General features: G+C 42.9%; 2 protein-coding genes across 4 annotated transcripts; one reads left to right on the forward strand and one right to left on the reverse strand.

Moving 5' to 3' along the window:
* Positions 1–45: 45 nt before the first annotated feature.
* On the forward strand, positions 46–13,961 carry LOC105906024 (uncharacterized protein KIAA1958). 3 transcript variants are annotated; one of them, XM_031578300.1, is made up of 5 exons: positions 46–472; positions 1,136–2,183; positions 9,499–9,678; positions 10,020–10,220; positions 10,455–11,474. In XM_031578300.1, the coding sequence occupies exons 2-5, from the start codon at positions 1,151–1,153 to the stop codon at positions 10,760–10,762; spliced, it is 1,722 nt and encodes a 573-aa protein (XP_031434160.1). In that variant the 5' UTR covers positions 46–472; positions 1,136–1,150; the 3' UTR covers positions 10,763–11,474. The 3 variants fall into 3 exon arrangements, with proteins under 3 accessions (XP_031434160.1, XP_031434159.1, XP_031434158.1); XM_031578299.1 differs by lacking the exons at positions 9,499–9,678; positions 10,020–10,220; positions 10,455–11,474 and adding exons at positions 6,401–6,526; positions 6,794–7,216; positions 7,428–8,190; XM_031578298.1 differs by lacking the exons at positions 9,499–9,678; positions 10,020–10,220; positions 10,455–11,474 and adding an exon at positions 11,850–13,961.
* A 351-nt stretch (positions 13,962–14,312) lies between these two features.
* LOC105906027 (ints3 and nabp interacting protein) lies at positions 14,313–15,949 on the reverse strand. The gene is made up of 4 exons (XM_012834116.3): positions 15,282–15,949; positions 14,983–15,079; positions 14,748–14,838; positions 14,313–14,595 (listed from the first exon to the last, which is right to left on the reverse strand). The coding sequence occupies exons 1-4, from the start codon at positions 15,304–15,306 to the stop codon at positions 14,500–14,502; spliced, it is 309 nt and encodes a 102-aa protein (XP_012689570.1). The 5' UTR covers positions 15,307–15,949; the 3' UTR covers positions 14,313–14,499.
* Position 15,950: the final 1 nt, after the last annotated feature.

The raw sequence follows: 15,950 nt of genomic DNA on the forward strand, positions 1-15,950 counted from the left end.
AAAACTATTTCAATGAAATATGAACGTAACAAAATAGAAATAAAATAAACAAGTAAATTAAGATTCGCCTGCGGAAATATCTGATTCTCTACAAATATTTAGTGAAGCGATTGCTTGGGAAGACTTTTAATTCAAGTAAAATATCAGTAAAACTAACTCACCAATTTGGTACCTATAATATTATTAGCCTATACATTTTTTTTGGCCAATGCAAGAACAGTTAAACTCAAAGTATTATTGTAATCACACCAGCTGACAGACAAGTGACTTATTACGCGTTTCCTGTCTACGCGGAAGTACCCAAGTGCGCAGGTGCGAGGTTCATTTTATTGTGTTAAAAAAAACATCTATATGCGCGACAACATATATTTACTTTAATGGAGAAGAGTCGCACATGAGACCCTCTGAGGCCGGAACGTTAACCTTCTACATGTGAGTGGTTATAACGCCAAGAGGATTCTCCTACACTAAGGTATGGCCAAATGTTTTGCTCTTGATGTCTTTGTTCCAATATGATGGCTTGTCACCAGCCGAATGCATACGTCTGTTCGGGACATCGACAGCTAGCTTCAGATGCTAATGCCTGGGTAATTTATTAACATTTCTTTCAGTTGACCATCCCACTATGCTACACCTTGTTTACATCCAATACTTCTCCCGTATGTTGATAACAGCTTACCAAATTAATAATGGACCTTGTAGCTTGCGAATAGCTTGCATTGTGACAATGCAAATGTTAACAGTCGCGAGCAGGGAACGACGCTAATCGATATTTACCGTTACGTTGGCCAACTTTGCCAATTTATAGCCAACTAAATAGTTTTTAGCCAATATGTACTGAGCGTTACTTTTTGATATAGGCCAAATGGCCACATACGATCAACTTTGAACGGCTTTAACCTGTATAGGTCTTTTGCTGTGGTTATAACATAAGGTTATAAACCTACGCTGTTGCGTAGGTTGTTACCGAACTATGTGATTCGGGGTCAGTTGCCATTATTGCGAGTAACCATCGTGACTATAAAAACTTGATTTACTACCTATTTCATTTTATCACTTATTTGATAACTTATTTTTGTTACTCGTTATAAGCACTACGTGAATCATTGTCAACTCTGAGGTGTCCTTTTATTAGGGGAGGCAGCTCAACATGGAAGACTGTTTGCACACCTCGTCGGACAACCTGGCCAAGCTGGTCAAGTGGGCACACAGCCATGGAACCATCTGCACGCTCATCCCCAGTCTCAAGCACCTGCTTACCGAGGGTGCCCACGGCAACCTCACCGCGCTCTGGGGTTGCAGCGCAGGCCACGCCTACCACTGGCCACTGACTGCCACCTGTAAGAGCAGCCAGAAGGAGCGAGTCTGTTACCCGAACAGCCGGAGCATCAATGCGGAGAACCTTATGCAGGGCACCACAGGTGGCTCAGGCAGCCAGAGGGAGCGATTTCTGGAGCATGCCAGCAAGGGGAAGGGGAATTGCGGACAGGCGGGCGACTCATGTGACTTCTCTAACTGCAGCGAGCCCTCGGAGGCGGACGACAATGTGGAGGAGTATAACAGCAGCCTGTTCGACATCGTCTGCGAGTCGTCCGCCACGGACGAGGATGGTGACTCCGAGCCCCACCAGCAGCATGCGCCACTTCGCAAGAGGACAATCCCCGGGGTAGGAGCGGCAGAGGAGCGTGCCGGGGACCCCGCCATTAAGAAGATCAAGCAGGAGACATCGGAGGACTACTACACAGTGGCCAATGCCCAGCTAGCTGCGGGCTCCGAAGGAGGCCCCTCATCTACAGTCGTCTCTCAGTCGCCACGGCCAAGCTCCCATACGCGTCCCTCGTCCCTCTCCTCTCTGTCCCACAAACCATCGTCGATGGATGGAGACTCCCTGGGGGTCTCGCCCTTGCCCACGGGCAGCAGCTCTTCCCCGCACCCCCAGTCCATGGTCCGACCCATGCGTGCCCCTCTCCACAGTGCCCAGAGCAAAGCGCCCAGTCAGAGTTCGAGCGCCCCTGCCGGAGCCTTACACCTGCCCAGCAAGAGTGAGCTTCTGGACAGGATGCCGGGGGATGAGTTGGCCAAGTCCTCGGTGCCCTATGGAGACCTGGGCACAGCGATAAACACAGACCTGGACCTGATGGCAGCACAGACCTTAAATGCAGACTCCAGAGCAGATGCCTCGGGTAAAGTCTTACGCCTCTTTTTTTCAGTCTTTTTGTTCTTTGACCTGACTTTAAAGGTACAGTCCTCTATTCAAAGTCAAGTCAAAGTCAAAGTAGCTTCATTGTCAATTACTTTGCATGTTAAGACATACAAAGGAATCGAAAAAACGTTTCCCACTCTCCCACGGTGAAACATATAAAGTGCACACGCACAACAACAGATAAGACAAGACATATAGATATACATATAGATATAGTTATAAACATACAGATACATGTACAGCAGCATAAGTTTACTTTAAAGTGAGGTTATGGTAGTGCAAAAAAAGGCAGCAAAAAGACATCCTGTGAGATGTATTTGTTACATTGGCAGTGCAAGTATAACAGTAAGTGGTGAAGTGATAAAAGTGCAAGGGACAGTTTTGTTGCAGAGTCCTGAGTGATTTTTAGGGGGGGGGGGGGGGAGAAAATTTAGCTTCCTGACAGCTTGGTGTATGAAGCTATTTCTGAGTCTGGTGGTGCGGCAACGGAGGCTCCTATACCTTCTTCCAGAGGGTGGGAGGCTGAACAGACTGTGTGCGGGGTGGCTGGTGTCACTCGCAATCGAGGTAGCTTTCCGGGTGAGGCGGGTGGTGTATATGTCTTGCAGGGAAGGGAGTGGGAGTGGGGCACCAATGATCTTACCAGCTGTGTTCACTATGCGTTGCAGTGCTTTCCTGCTGTGTTCAGTACAGCTACTGCCCCACACAGTGATGCAGCTGGACAGGATGCTTTCAATGGTGCCCCGGTAGAATGCGTTCAGGATGGGTATGGGAGCTTTCACTCGCTTGAGCTTGCGGAGGAAGTAGAGGCGCCGCTGGGCTTTCTTCGCCAGTGATGCAGAGTTGGTGGCCCAGGAGAGGTCCTCACTGATGTGCACCCCTAGGAATTTGGTGCTGCTCACACGCTCCATAGCAGCACCATCGATGGTCAGTGGTGGGTGTTCAGTGTGGCTTTTCCTGAAGTGAACCACAATCTCCTTTGTTTTGCTGACATTCAGCAGGAGGTTGTTGTCTCTGCACCACGTGGTCAAAAGGTTGACCTCCTTCCTGTAGTGGGTCTCATCGTTCTTGGTGATGAGACCCACCAGAGTTGTGTCGTCTATTATAATCGAGTAGACTTTTTGCCAAATTCAGTGAATTTCTCCTCACGTTCCTCTAACTATTTTTTTTGCTCCTGACTTTAGGTTAGTATGAGTGTTTTAAAAAAATATATATATGTTTTTAGTTATTATTTTATTTAAAAAAACACATTATTACTGTAGAAGATCATTGCTAATATATATATTTTTTGTTTTATTTCATGATATTGTGTTCTAACCTACTTCAATTTTATTGCTGGTTGAGGCAGTCTGTTTACCATATTTCTCAAAAACTGACAACAACAAATACCAAGGGCCTTTGCTAGACCTGTGACTTGTTTTTCAGACTAAAGTATGCCAACTACAGGGAATCCACTTATGTTAATCTCATGCAAATCGAGCAAGGTGATTAGCAAGTCCATTAATTAGGCCTATTTGTTCAAGGACATTTGCAGTGGACCATGTAAGGCTGTTCAGCAGTTGAAAACATGATATGAATGATATGAATGTCAATGACCTATTTCACATTTTAAAACAGACCCACTGGAGAGGTTCAAATTTGGATGTCACACACAAAAGGGCACTGAGTCCCATAGAGCGTTTGCCCATGTTGCGGTGTAGTAAGGGACAGCAGGACCACACAGCATGTGGCGGGTCAGCGTACATATTAGTTCTCATATTGCCGTCCCTTCTTCCAAGCTACGGCAGCCTTTGTTCTGATTTATTCATTTAATAACATTTACGTGGCGGTCGGGGGCGTGCCGTCAGGACTGTATATTAGATTTATCATGCTGCAGTGCTGAAGACGGACCCCCTCCCCCTTCCTGTTCCCTTCCATTCCTTCATCTTCTCCCCTGTCTGTGCTCAGACATCGCATACCTCCACCCTCCCACCCCCATCGCCCTGTCTGCTGATGGAGGAGGGGGTGGTGGCTGTGGAGGCAGAAGAGGGGTTGAGAGCTGTCAATCGTCGAGGCAGTGAAGCAGGCCCAGAACCGTGCTGTCAGTGTCAGTGACGGAGGGGGGTGGAGGGGGCGGCGCAGTAATGAGATGCAGCATTTGGTACATCACCCAGATGAGGCTGTGTTCAGATTTGATGGCGTGAGGGAGTAGTCACTTTCAATTAACACACAGTCACACAAACACACACACACACACACACACACACACTCTCTCTCTCTCCCACTCACTCACTCGCTCATACGCATGCGTGTACACACACACACACACACACACACACACACACACACACACACTCAAAATGCAGCCATGTTGGTTTAATGTTGCCTACTGTGGTTTATGAAGTGAGATGATGTATTTAGATAGCCTATCAAAGATATCTGTTTAATTATACTGACTCACTCGTCTAAAAGTGATCTCATATTCAGTCTCTGATTCAGTCTTAAAGTTCAACAACAACAACACCAGCATCCAGTACTATTCCATCAAACCTGTTTAATTAGCCTTTAACAAAGGGTACCATGCATTTAGCGTTTATACTTTATGTATTTTATCACACCATTTAGGCTTGCTCTACTGGTCTTACCAGCCCAATCATGTTTCACATGTGTTAGCTGTTCACTTCTGTCATCAGTGCTGGTCAAAATGTATGCAAACCTTGCTGTATGAGGTTATCAAGGCAGATCTGCCACACAGGTTACTCCTCTTAAAAGACTGAAGATGCATTCAACCAGTTTAGCCAAACACAACAACAACAAAACGACAACAAAACTCACAACAACAACAAAAAATTGATTTTTGGAATGGATTGGTCGTTTCATGTGTTTGAAAAAAGAAATTTGGTGCATGTATTCATTCTCCTACAAATGTTCTTTTAAGTCTGTGAAATAGGCAACATCAGTTTAGCTCATGGTAAAGCCCTCTGCTTTCAATTCAAAATTCCCTTCCAGTTCACATTGTCCCTTTCATCTCAATATAATATAAAACAATATGATCGAATATAATATATGCAAATTATATTTGAACTTTTATCATCAGATTTATTTTTGCTGAATGCAATATATGTGGATTATTCCTGTGACGACAATTAACATGGAATTATGCCTAGATCACTGCTTTCTTTTTGTCAGACCGCACAGTCATGTACTGTAAATATTTTTTGGCGTTTCAGTTGAGAAGGGAACACTTGAGGCCATATTTGATTTTCACCGCGATCATAACCTATCACAGTGCAGGTGAGTTCTTCATGTGTTTTTATTTTTATTTTTTATAATGTTCTCTTTGTGTGCCAAGTTAGACTGCTATCTTAAAATTACATCTTAAAATTGTCTTAGCCAGTTAGTTGGCCCAGTGACTGTAAATACTGAAAATAGTCAGTTGACCAGTTCAGTGACTAGTTCTGTGCTTATATTTTTAATAGCTGTTTTGGTCACCATATATTGATTTCAAGGCATGAACAAGTTTATGATCCCCACTTACAGATCTGCCAAACATGAAAGAAGATGGAATATGGAGAGAGTGGGATGCCATCCTTTTTATACAATGGTTAGTTTGCCTGTATTTGGTACTTAGTAAAACAGTCTTGTAGTTATGAATGTGTTTGTCCTTTTTTCTTTTTCTTTTTTTCTTTCATGTTGCACATAGCCTCAGGTAGCATGGTTGACAGATTATGTGTGTAAGAAAGGTGTAACACGAGTAATAAGGTTTTCTGTGCTCATAGAATTCTGTCCTCACTAGGTTTAATTTTATAAAATAAAAAGTATAATACCCACCTGATTATGTTATGTTTTCATTTGCCTTTCCAATCAGTGAAATATATTTCTGGGATTTAAATCGTAGTGACTTGAATGGTTGCTGAAGGTATTTTGCTATTTAATATCATGTGTATTAATGGGCTCCAAGAAGTGTTGTAAAATAGTATTTCCATCAATTAAAGTCACAATTTGAGTACTTGCTTATACTGTTGCCAATGAGATGGCTTTCCTGCAATGGGAAGATCGAGGCTTTTGTATTTGCACCTGCAAATAGGCTCATCCTTATAACTCTTATAAGTTCTTTGTGTACAAAGAAAATTACCACAAAAACTGGTTATTTCACCAAATCATTCAATATTAATGTTTTCTAAGCATTCCTCTAAATCTACCCTGTTTTCATTGCAGGCTGTTTGGGTTACTTGCCCAAAACGAGAGGCACAGCAGAGGGGTCCATGTCGTTTTTATGTAACTCCACTAATGAGCAGTCTTTCCAAGGCAAATGGCAGCTCGAGGAATTTGTTGCGAGTATAGGTGAGATGAGATGTCATCCCTCTCTCATGGCGAAGTAGTTTTATGGGGTCCTTCCTATTCTTCAATTTTTGTCAAGAATGGAGTTGATTAGTAAGGCTCTAGAGAATCAACATCCTAGCCATGTTCTTCTTACAGTTATAGTTTTAGCAGGTTGATTTCACCTATCAAATAGCTCCTGTGATCTAACAATTTTTCTCTCCGAACCTGATAGAGCATGTGGTGTTCTCTTTTCGTGGCTGAAATACCTACGATTGTTCTGTTGCACAGATCCCAGCACTCTTAGAAGCCTGCAGACGGTCATTGGTAAAATCCTCTCTTTCCGCGAGGAAGAGCCTACCCAACAGCGGGTAACACGGCCTCCTCGTCCACACCACCCGCCCCACCCTCCCCCCTCCCTGGAACAGATTGAGGAGGAGAGCCCCCTGGTTGAAGATCAGGTGCAGGTGGGTCACAGTTCTCCCGGGCCGGGCCAGCAGGAGCTCTACCCGGGTTCGGAGGTGTACCTGCCCACGGTGCGCCTGGCCGCCATGCACCAGGAGTCCAGGCAGGACTGCATGCGTCTGTTCCACCAGCTCTTCGAGCACTTCTTCAGCGAGGACGATCTCGTAGGGGCCGTGGCGTTCGGGAAGAGGGGCAAAGTGCCCAACGGCAAGAAGGTTTTGGACAGAAGGATTGTTGACGGGATTATCAGTGAGTATAACTAGGGACTAGTTGATTGTACTGGGTAAAAAATCATCTTCAGTGGAAAATGGCTCAGTATGTAATTCAATAAATGATATGTTTGTAGTTCAGACTCTTTTTTGCATTTGTCATGTATCTGAAGTAATTTATTTCAGGAAGATGTTGTGACTCGCATATAGGCCTAGTCTTGCACACATTCACCAACACTATTTATTCACAGCGTATGTTCTCCGTTGCTCTACACTGGATGGCTGGACGTCAGTGGACTCCTCCAAGCTGAAGAAAGCTTGCATCAACAAGTGCAGAATGAGGATGAGCCAAAGGCGAAGGCTAGGCCAAGTACCCTTCTTCAGCCCAGAGCACTACATGATGGGGCCTTCTTACCTACAGCAGTCACCTGATGACTTTTGAACTGACACAGAGAAAAGACACAGATGACCATATATTAACGGCAACAAGAGGGACAACCAAATTAGGGAACGTGTGGGATGTGTAAAAAGATTTTAGTGACTGTCGCCACAGTAATGACAAAATGAACAAACAAACAGAAGTAGGTAGTGAATAACACAATTGTCACATCAGAATCAGGTTTTATTGGCCAAGTAAGTTTGCACAAACAAGGAATTTGACTTGGTAAAGTGACTCTCAGTGTGCTTACACAAAATATACATTACAACACAATACAATACAATACAAAACAAACAGAGAGACATGAAGATGAAGAGATTTCATTAAAAGGATTTTGGGTTTAATGAAACTCAACAGGGGGTGGCATCTATGTTCACTAATTGTAGGAAATGTTAAGATCTCTTTTCAGTTTCATTTTCAGTACGGTTAAAGGTAAAGTAGTATTTATTTTCATATGAATGTATATAAAGCTTGATTAATTCCCGTACATTTCCATCATGAATGTTGAACTAAGATATTTTGCTTATCATCACTCTTTTGTTATTTAATGTGGGAATTAAAAAAAAAAATCTAAATGACTGTCTCAATTCTTCAAGACTGAATCTCTTAACTTGTTCCTTCGGAAAGATTAACCATAATGAGAGTTACCAACTCAGCTCTTGGATGGGAATGGTTGTCAACAACTTTTAAAATCTAAATTGTGCTCTAAATGTCTGAGTATAAACTGTCGCTGATTTTAAGATCGGTCCCCTCAGGTTTCTCTTTCACTTTTGTGCAGTAACGGACAGGGCGTAAACTACTTACCGTGCTACTGAGATTGGAATGATGAATAAAATACATAACATGACAAGTAAACTACTCATAATGAATTACAGTTAGTTTTCAATACATTTCTAGGTAGGTGCTGATTCAGAATTATCATGTACATTCAGTTAACACAATGCTTCAAATGCATACATACATCCAGTACATTTATTTGCTAGTTAAAGTAAAGTAATTACATAATAACCAAGATCAACTGTGCAGTTGAAGACAGGGAAAGGAACATAAACCACCGTAGTAGCAGGTTAGCAGGTGGGTCTAAGTCTCTCTTGGATCTAATTACCTTGATAAATGTATATGTATAATGTATTTTTGGCCTGACCAACTTTTATTTACTACCATCTTGCATTTTAGAGTTTTGTGGGAACTATTTTAGAAGTTTTACCGGTTCTACGCAGTTAGGTCTCATGCTTAAACTAGATGTAGTCTAGTGAAATTGCATTGTTATTTATTTTGAATTTGCTATTTTTGTTATTAGCAAAAAAGTTTATTTGTATTGACATATAATAAAGCATGCATGTATTGTACACAAATCAGATTTGTATATTATGTGACTATTTGCTCCATTCTTTAAAAAAAAAAATAACTGAAAAAAACGAGTTACCAATCTGAATCTTCTGGGCCTGCATATTTACATATGCCACCGCCTCAGTATGTGTAGATGTTCTTAATTCATTTAAATGAGGCCCTGTCATATCCAGATGATGTTAGATCAGGGAATTTAGGAAATGTGAATTTGTCAAATGGTCAGATGAGCTTGAAACCTGTCATTACACTGGTCAATAGTTTCCAAGTTGCAGTTACGTTTTCACAAGGAAGTAATAATTCCAAAAATAATTCCTTCCTTTTTCCTTTTTGTGATGGTGCCTTTTCTTTTCCATTTTCAGTGCATTACCATAGGTTTGAAATGTTTTAATTTACAAACAAGTTCATTTCTCCATGCCTCTGTATACATGGCATGTTCGCTCTGTCTTTACAGCATTCTTTAATTACTTTTTTCAAAATGCTGACATAAAAATCACACGTTGCCTAACAAGTGGCATGTCTCTTCTTTTGCACAGTGTCTCCGGCCCTGTACGAGATTGAGCGACTGAAAGCCCTGCTGCAGGCAGAGAAGAGCAAGATCGATCTGATGGGTGACACCATCACCAGCCTGAAGCAGGACAAGGAGCTGCTGCAGCAGGAGCTCACCAAGAAGGCTGAGCTCATCTGTGACTTCCTGCAGGACCAGCTTCGACCAGGTGAGGGCTCTCTGTGGAGGCAAATGAAACAGGCATTTTACAGGTAGTACAGTACAGGGAATAAGAATAACAATAATATAATAAGAATAAACTTTATTTGTATAGCACCTTTCATGCAAAACAATGAAGAACCTTTAATTGGTTCTATAAAATAAATACGTAGAACTATGTAGAGAAGTAGAACTAAGAAACGTTTTTTATATATTTTTGTTTGTTTTGGGAGAAAGGGATATCTATAGAGGCTTAGGTTGTGTGTACTCCTGTGCTTTGGGCTGAGTCATTCATTTCTGCAAGGTAGTAGTATGTTCATGTTGTGTATTCTTCACCGTGTTATCTGATAGAAAAAAGGAGGGCTCATTCGTCCAATCAGATGGAACCAGGAAGCTCTCATCAGCTAATCAACACCTACCCTGAGGAGGGTGGGCAGTTTGAGTCCCCTGCCCTCTTTGACTCTTTCGAGGAGGTGGAGCTGCACCCTCTGGACAGACAGAGGATCAAGATCTCCAAGAGATGTAGAGAGGGGGAGAACACACGAGTGCGCAGTAAGTTCACCACAGCACAACCAAAATAAATATCTGTCGCTTAGTCAGACTGGTCATCTATTTATTTATTTATTCTGATTCTAAAACATGGCTTTTTCTCAAAACATGGCATTTTTTCACAAAAACACTAGGAAAAATATGCGAGAAACCATATAGTGATCCAGTCACTACAGTCATTGAAGGAGTGTGTGTGTGTGAGGCACTAAAGCTAACGAGTGTATTCTCTTGCTGCAGTGAAAAACGTGGTGGGCGTGATTGCGCGGTACATGGCAGCGCTGCAGGAGTTCCGCCGCAGCGTCTCCATGAAGGTGGCCTTCGACCGCATCGGCGTGGACCGCAACACCATCTCCCGCACGGCGGCCATCGCCGAGCTCAGCCTGGCCGCCCCCGAGGTCTTCCACGCACTGCCCCCGTGGGACGAGAAGGAGGAGACGCTTGCTCGCTATGCCGTCCGCTGCCGACAGGCCATGGACGACAACATCAAAGCCAAGATCAAAGCCATGAAAGCCAAGGGGGAGCTTCTGCCAATCGTCAGCAAATGAGAGGCCTTTAGATCAGCCGCCCCCCAACAATCACACCCTTTTCACTCCCAGTGATGGATGGGACTGAGTGTTATCTTTTTTCTTTCTTTTCTTTTGGCCTTTTGTCCTAATCACCTCATTCCCAGATGTGCTCGTCAACTTCTCTCTCCCAGCCTTTGTCTGTCACTGATAAACTACTGTAGGCAGAACACTCGTATGTCAGAACACTTACACCATTTGAATGATAGTTGTGCTCACTAATGGTTGATTTGGATGTTTTCTTGTGTTGGTCCATGTTGTTGAGAACTTACAGCAGTTTCTCTTTCCTCAACCAGTGCTGACTCCAGTGTCCACAACTCTTTGGTTTTCAGATCATATTTGAAGCTCACCTTCGTGCAAATTACACATCTGTCTGTGAAGCCCTGTTCCCTGTCAACTCATATCTGAAATTATGTGTCATCTTAGTATGTTTGTCAGGTGCAGTGTTTCTGATTCGGGGAACAATTACTCAGTATCTATTTATGATATGGTCAATACAATTTTAAAAAGATCCAGATAATGCAGAAACATTTTTGTTGATTTTTGTGGAATAATATAGTTCTCTTTTCTTGGAGGCCCCTGTGATATTACTTCTGTGACTTGACATGTGTGTGGTGATTTGCATCAGTAAATCTCTGAATCATTTCAGAAACAAAAATCAAATATCACTAATAAAACATTTATTTGGAAACCATGCCAACTCTCTGTGTTGTCATTAATGTGTTTCTTCATATAATCATCTTCAAACGGCAATAACGAGCAGGTCTCAAAACTAATTATTGCCTTTTTTTAAGGCAAAATAAGGCTGTAAATTACACTGAGGTAGACGAATTTGAGTCTCCTATAGTGCTGTGTTGGAATCGTAGTTCCCACAGACAGAGTGGTTTTCATTACAACTGATCATTGTGTCTCAGATTTGTCATAGGAAAGTCTTCTTGCCATCCCTCCCATTAGGCCAAAAAACCTTTTCAAAATACTGTTACTTTGTCCATCTGTTTAGAGGAGTGACCATAATACTTTATTACTACCATTACATAGGAGAAAAATGCATCTTTTTCTTTTTCCACAGATATGGAGGACCGTTCAGAAGCTAACCGTGAGCAGAATGAGAAGACCATCCGCAGCACCCAGACGGCCCTCCGCAACTTCCGCGATTTCCTGATCTCCAAGTATCCCACAGAGACCCGGGAGATCTACTGCATCCCGCCCGAGGAGTTGGACGCCTATCTGTCCTCCTTCTTCGTGGATGCCCGACAGAAGGACGGCTCAGAGTACGAGCCCAACAGCCTGGCCAACTACCAGTGCGGCCTGGAGCGCTACCTGAAGGAGCAGCGCTACAACTACAGCATCACACGAGACAAGGAGTTCAGGCGGTCACAGGAGGCCCTGAAGCAGAAGCAGCTGGAGCTGAAATTCAAGGGGAAGGGCAACAAACCTCACAAGTCGATGAAGCTGACAGTGGCTGATGAGCTGCTGCTCAGGAAGAGGGGTCTGCTGAGCCGGTACAACCCCGAGGGGCTGCTCAACTTGGTGTGGCTCAACAACACCAAGGCATTTGGGCACTGCACAGGTTTCCACAGCTCCACGCTGAAATGGGGCGACATTCGGCTCATCTCCTCCGAGTCGGGACTCGAGTGCCTGGAATGGACCTACCAGGATCTGAGCGATATCAATAACAAGACCCGGCGCTCAGGCACCGAGTGCCGCATCTACGCCACGCTGCAGAACCCCCAGACTTGCCCCGTGCAGGACTACAAGGAGTACGCACAGCGGAGGCCCCAAGCCATGCTGTACGAGGACGCCCCCTTCTACCTGTCAATCAAGCCCGTGGTGAACCTGGCTGCGCTGCACTGGTTCAACTGCCAGGCGCTGGGCAAGAACAAGCTGGCCAAGATGGTGAAGACCATGTGCGAGAAGGGCAACATCCCGGGGAGGAGGACCAACTTCAGCGTGTACCAGAGCTGCAGCACTCTGTCTGAGGCCCAGAGCAATCAGCTGGTGCTCATCTGCAACAACCTCAGCCAACAGGGCGGTCAGTCCATGGGCAGCCATGCCGGCACCACTAACTTCGTCATTGCCGGATCCTTCGACCCTGCCGATGCCATGTAGTCGGCCCTGAAAGGGGGAGACTGACCAGCGGTCAGAAAGCACTGTGATTTATGAGGTCCAAGGGGAGAGAAAGCAGAAAATCTTAGGTTAGCCTTGGTCATCTTCCATGTTGTTGTCCTCCGACAATGTTATGCTCCATTGACATATTTGACATTGAAAGGCGCAGTCCGTAATTCTAATCCAGTGCGCTTTCTGTCAAATTCAGGGAATTGCTCCTCATGGTCATCTAACTGTCTGTTATGTGTGTGCTCTCAAAAAAACTCAAGTGGTCGTATACAGTCCTGGTTCTGTAAATATGAAACAAACAAAGTGGCTCAGAGTGAGCCATACGCTATTCCAGCCAATCAACACTTTGCTATGGGAGCCCTGGAGGGACGGATGTAATTTGATTGGCTCTTGAGCTCAAATATCATCAACCTTTCGCCAGAATCGCATACTGTACCTTGAAGTCTCTTTCATGTTGTTGTTGCACTCCTTGAGCATATAAATGAAAGAATCCTATTTTGGTGCTAACTAGTGACAATGCATATGCAGTATGTATCAGTCCCTCCAGGATTTTGCATCAAATTCACGTATATTGCAAGGATTTTGCACAATTACAGATTGCAGTTTTCTCTTATTGCCACAAAAAAAAAGAACAAATACATGGAATCTGTATTATTGGGCGCAATTTCAACCGCAACTTTTGAGAATTCCCGCCACAAATACAGTTACTTTTGGCCGCAAAGTTTTCACAAGATCCTGGCTGGATCACAATTTTTAGGGATTCCTGCAGGAAGTTGAACAACAACACTCAAAATCATCGCAATTTTGGGAATGTTTGAGAAACATTGTGCAACATTTTGCAAGATCTTGGAAGGGCTGATGTATACACTATGTGTAATCCACTTGTACTTTGTCTTCATGTTAAGTGTTATATGTTTTTGTATTTACTGAAATAGCACTGTTATAAATGCTTTGCCTTTTTGCCCAATTTCTTAAGTGCATTTATATCAAGTGATTTACGGACAACATTGCCTGCGCAAATTGATTAAAAAAATGTGCATTACTACAACAAAGTATTATTCAATATACACGTTATACACGTGTGTAACTATAGCAAATATGGATGTCCAGACTATGCCGGACTCTCTCTTTGCCATGACAGCACTGTTCTAAAATGTGTTATGGAATGCAATGGAAAACATTAAAAACTTCATGTGGCAGGACATCTGTAATGTTTTTGGATTTGTTTTCTCCGGTTGTGTCAGGGTGATGGCATGCTGACAGCTTTTTTAAATTACAAAATATATACAGAATTTATTTGTAAATTTGAAGATATTGTTTAAGACTTGTTCTATTGATCAAGGTTAATGGGCTATGACATTTCAGAGACTGCTCATTCAGTTTGAATGAACAAGGCAATGACCACTGTGGATGCATGTACTTATACACAATTTATTTAAAACTTTAGAATACAAAAATTGGAAATTGAATGTCAACACACAATTAACCAAAATAGTTTTATGACCCTTATTTAGTCTGAAGCTGAAAAATCCTGAGCCAAGAGATCAGTTTTACAACTCAACTCAGTCCATGTACAGAATGTGGGCTTGTCCATAGAACTCCCTTTACTCTGGATCCAGCCGTGGCAGAACAGGAAGTATGAGGTTTCCAAAGGAAGAGTCTTGAGTGATGAAGAAGCCAGAGGAGTGAGTATGGGCATGCTGAAACACAGGGGGGGGGGGGGGGAATACACACCCAACATGCATGAGGCAATGGTAAACACTGGTCTGCTACTCACAATATGAAGTTGTTATGTTAATGTTATACGTTTCGAATAGCATAGGCATCTTCCCTGTGAGAGAAGATAACCTACCTGCAAAGCTGCTTTCTGCTGGGCAGCGATATGCTGTTGCTCTGCATGGTCTCGGACTACGTTATTTACTGATGGCCTTGCCAGAGGGATGCTGGTTAAAAACATGCACAACAGTTATTTTTCTTCATAATTATTCTTACATAATACAATTTTGTTTCCAAACACAGAATTCCCCATTCAGTATACTGCATCCTTGAGACTGGGTAGCTGATGTAAAGAGGGGGAAAAAAGTTACCTTGCTCCTGGGCTGTTCATGGATTGGCTTTGTATCAATCGTCTCTTTTCTTTTTCAAGATCTGCTAAAATAGCAGCTCTGTTCTTGTTCTGGAATCCTGTGGATGAGCAAGAGTAACTTGGCTTTTGTATTTTGAAGCATTTGGAAGAAACGCTGTTCAACAGTAAATACAGTTAAGAAACTGAATGAAATATAAATCCCATCTTTACCAACTGCATTGAAAGCCCAGATATTTATAAGATCTATTCACATTCAGCATATAATTGATTGCCATCCAAGCCAAGCAGTAATACTCCTACCTTGTCCAGGTGGATTCGCAGCCATAACTGCAGACTTGTGATATCGCCGTTTAAGATAAACTTGCAAACTATCAGACGTCGACACCACTGATGCAGATTTATATAGTAGTTGTCTACACACTCAAAAAAACGAATATGGCACCAAAACGAAAAGCTTCGATGATTCGATGATTGAGAAACTTATTGTTACTACCAGTGCGGGTATCTGACTCTAAACAGCTTCTAGCTCTTTTCCAGAATCATTGGTGCATTGAAGGGAATGTGTGACATTGAACGGAAGGTGCGCCGTTTAATGGTCTGGTCTCACAACATATGGAATAATCGACAATGCAACCGGGCGGTTGATATTCTGCAGATAAACAATACACAAACGTTGGATTCAACAGTACTGCTTTAACCTGCGCACAAAATAAACGTCATCAAATTGCGCAGAGCATTACCGTAATTCTTTGTTTACTTGTTCTACAAATCTGATTTCATGACTAGCCTGCTTCAATTAATGACGTGCTCTACCTGCAATTTATTTTCATACACGTGGTATTATGATAACTGGCGGTATTGGTAGGTTGTTTTATTAGTAGTTAGTCATAATTTGTCTATGCACCTTGTAACCGGGCCATATCTTGCGTTGGAAATCATTTACACAGATTGGGACATACAACTGATTAT

Source organism: Clupea harengus, chromosome 12, assembly GCF_900700415.2.
Source record: "Clupea harengus chromosome 12, Ch_v2.0.2, whole genome shotgun sequence".
Lineage (NCBI taxonomy): Eukaryota > Metazoa > Chordata > Actinopteri > Clupeiformes > Clupeidae > Clupea > Clupea harengus.

Bases quoted from the DNA above. Each gene is read 5' to 3' on its own strand.
- LOC105906027 (XM_012834116.3), bottom strand. From the start codon at position 15,306: ATGGCTGCGAATCCACCTGGACAAG. The intron at 15,080-15,281 runs GTAGGAGTATTA...GCTCATCCACAG, and splicing joins TGCGAATCCACCTGGACAAG to GATTCCAGAACAAGAACAGA. The intron at 14,839-14,982 runs GTAACTTTTTTC...GTTTTTAACCAG, and splicing joins ATGAACAGCCCAGGAGCAAG to CATCCCTCTGGCAAGGCCAT.
- LOC105906024 (XM_031578298.1), top strand. From the start codon at position 1,151: ATGGAAGACTGTTTGCACACCTCGTCGGACAACCTGGCCAAGCTGGTC. The intron at 2,184-11,849 runs GTAAAGTCTTAC...CTTTTTCCACAG, and splicing joins CTCCAGAGCAGATGCCTCGG to ATATGGAGGACCGTTCAGAA.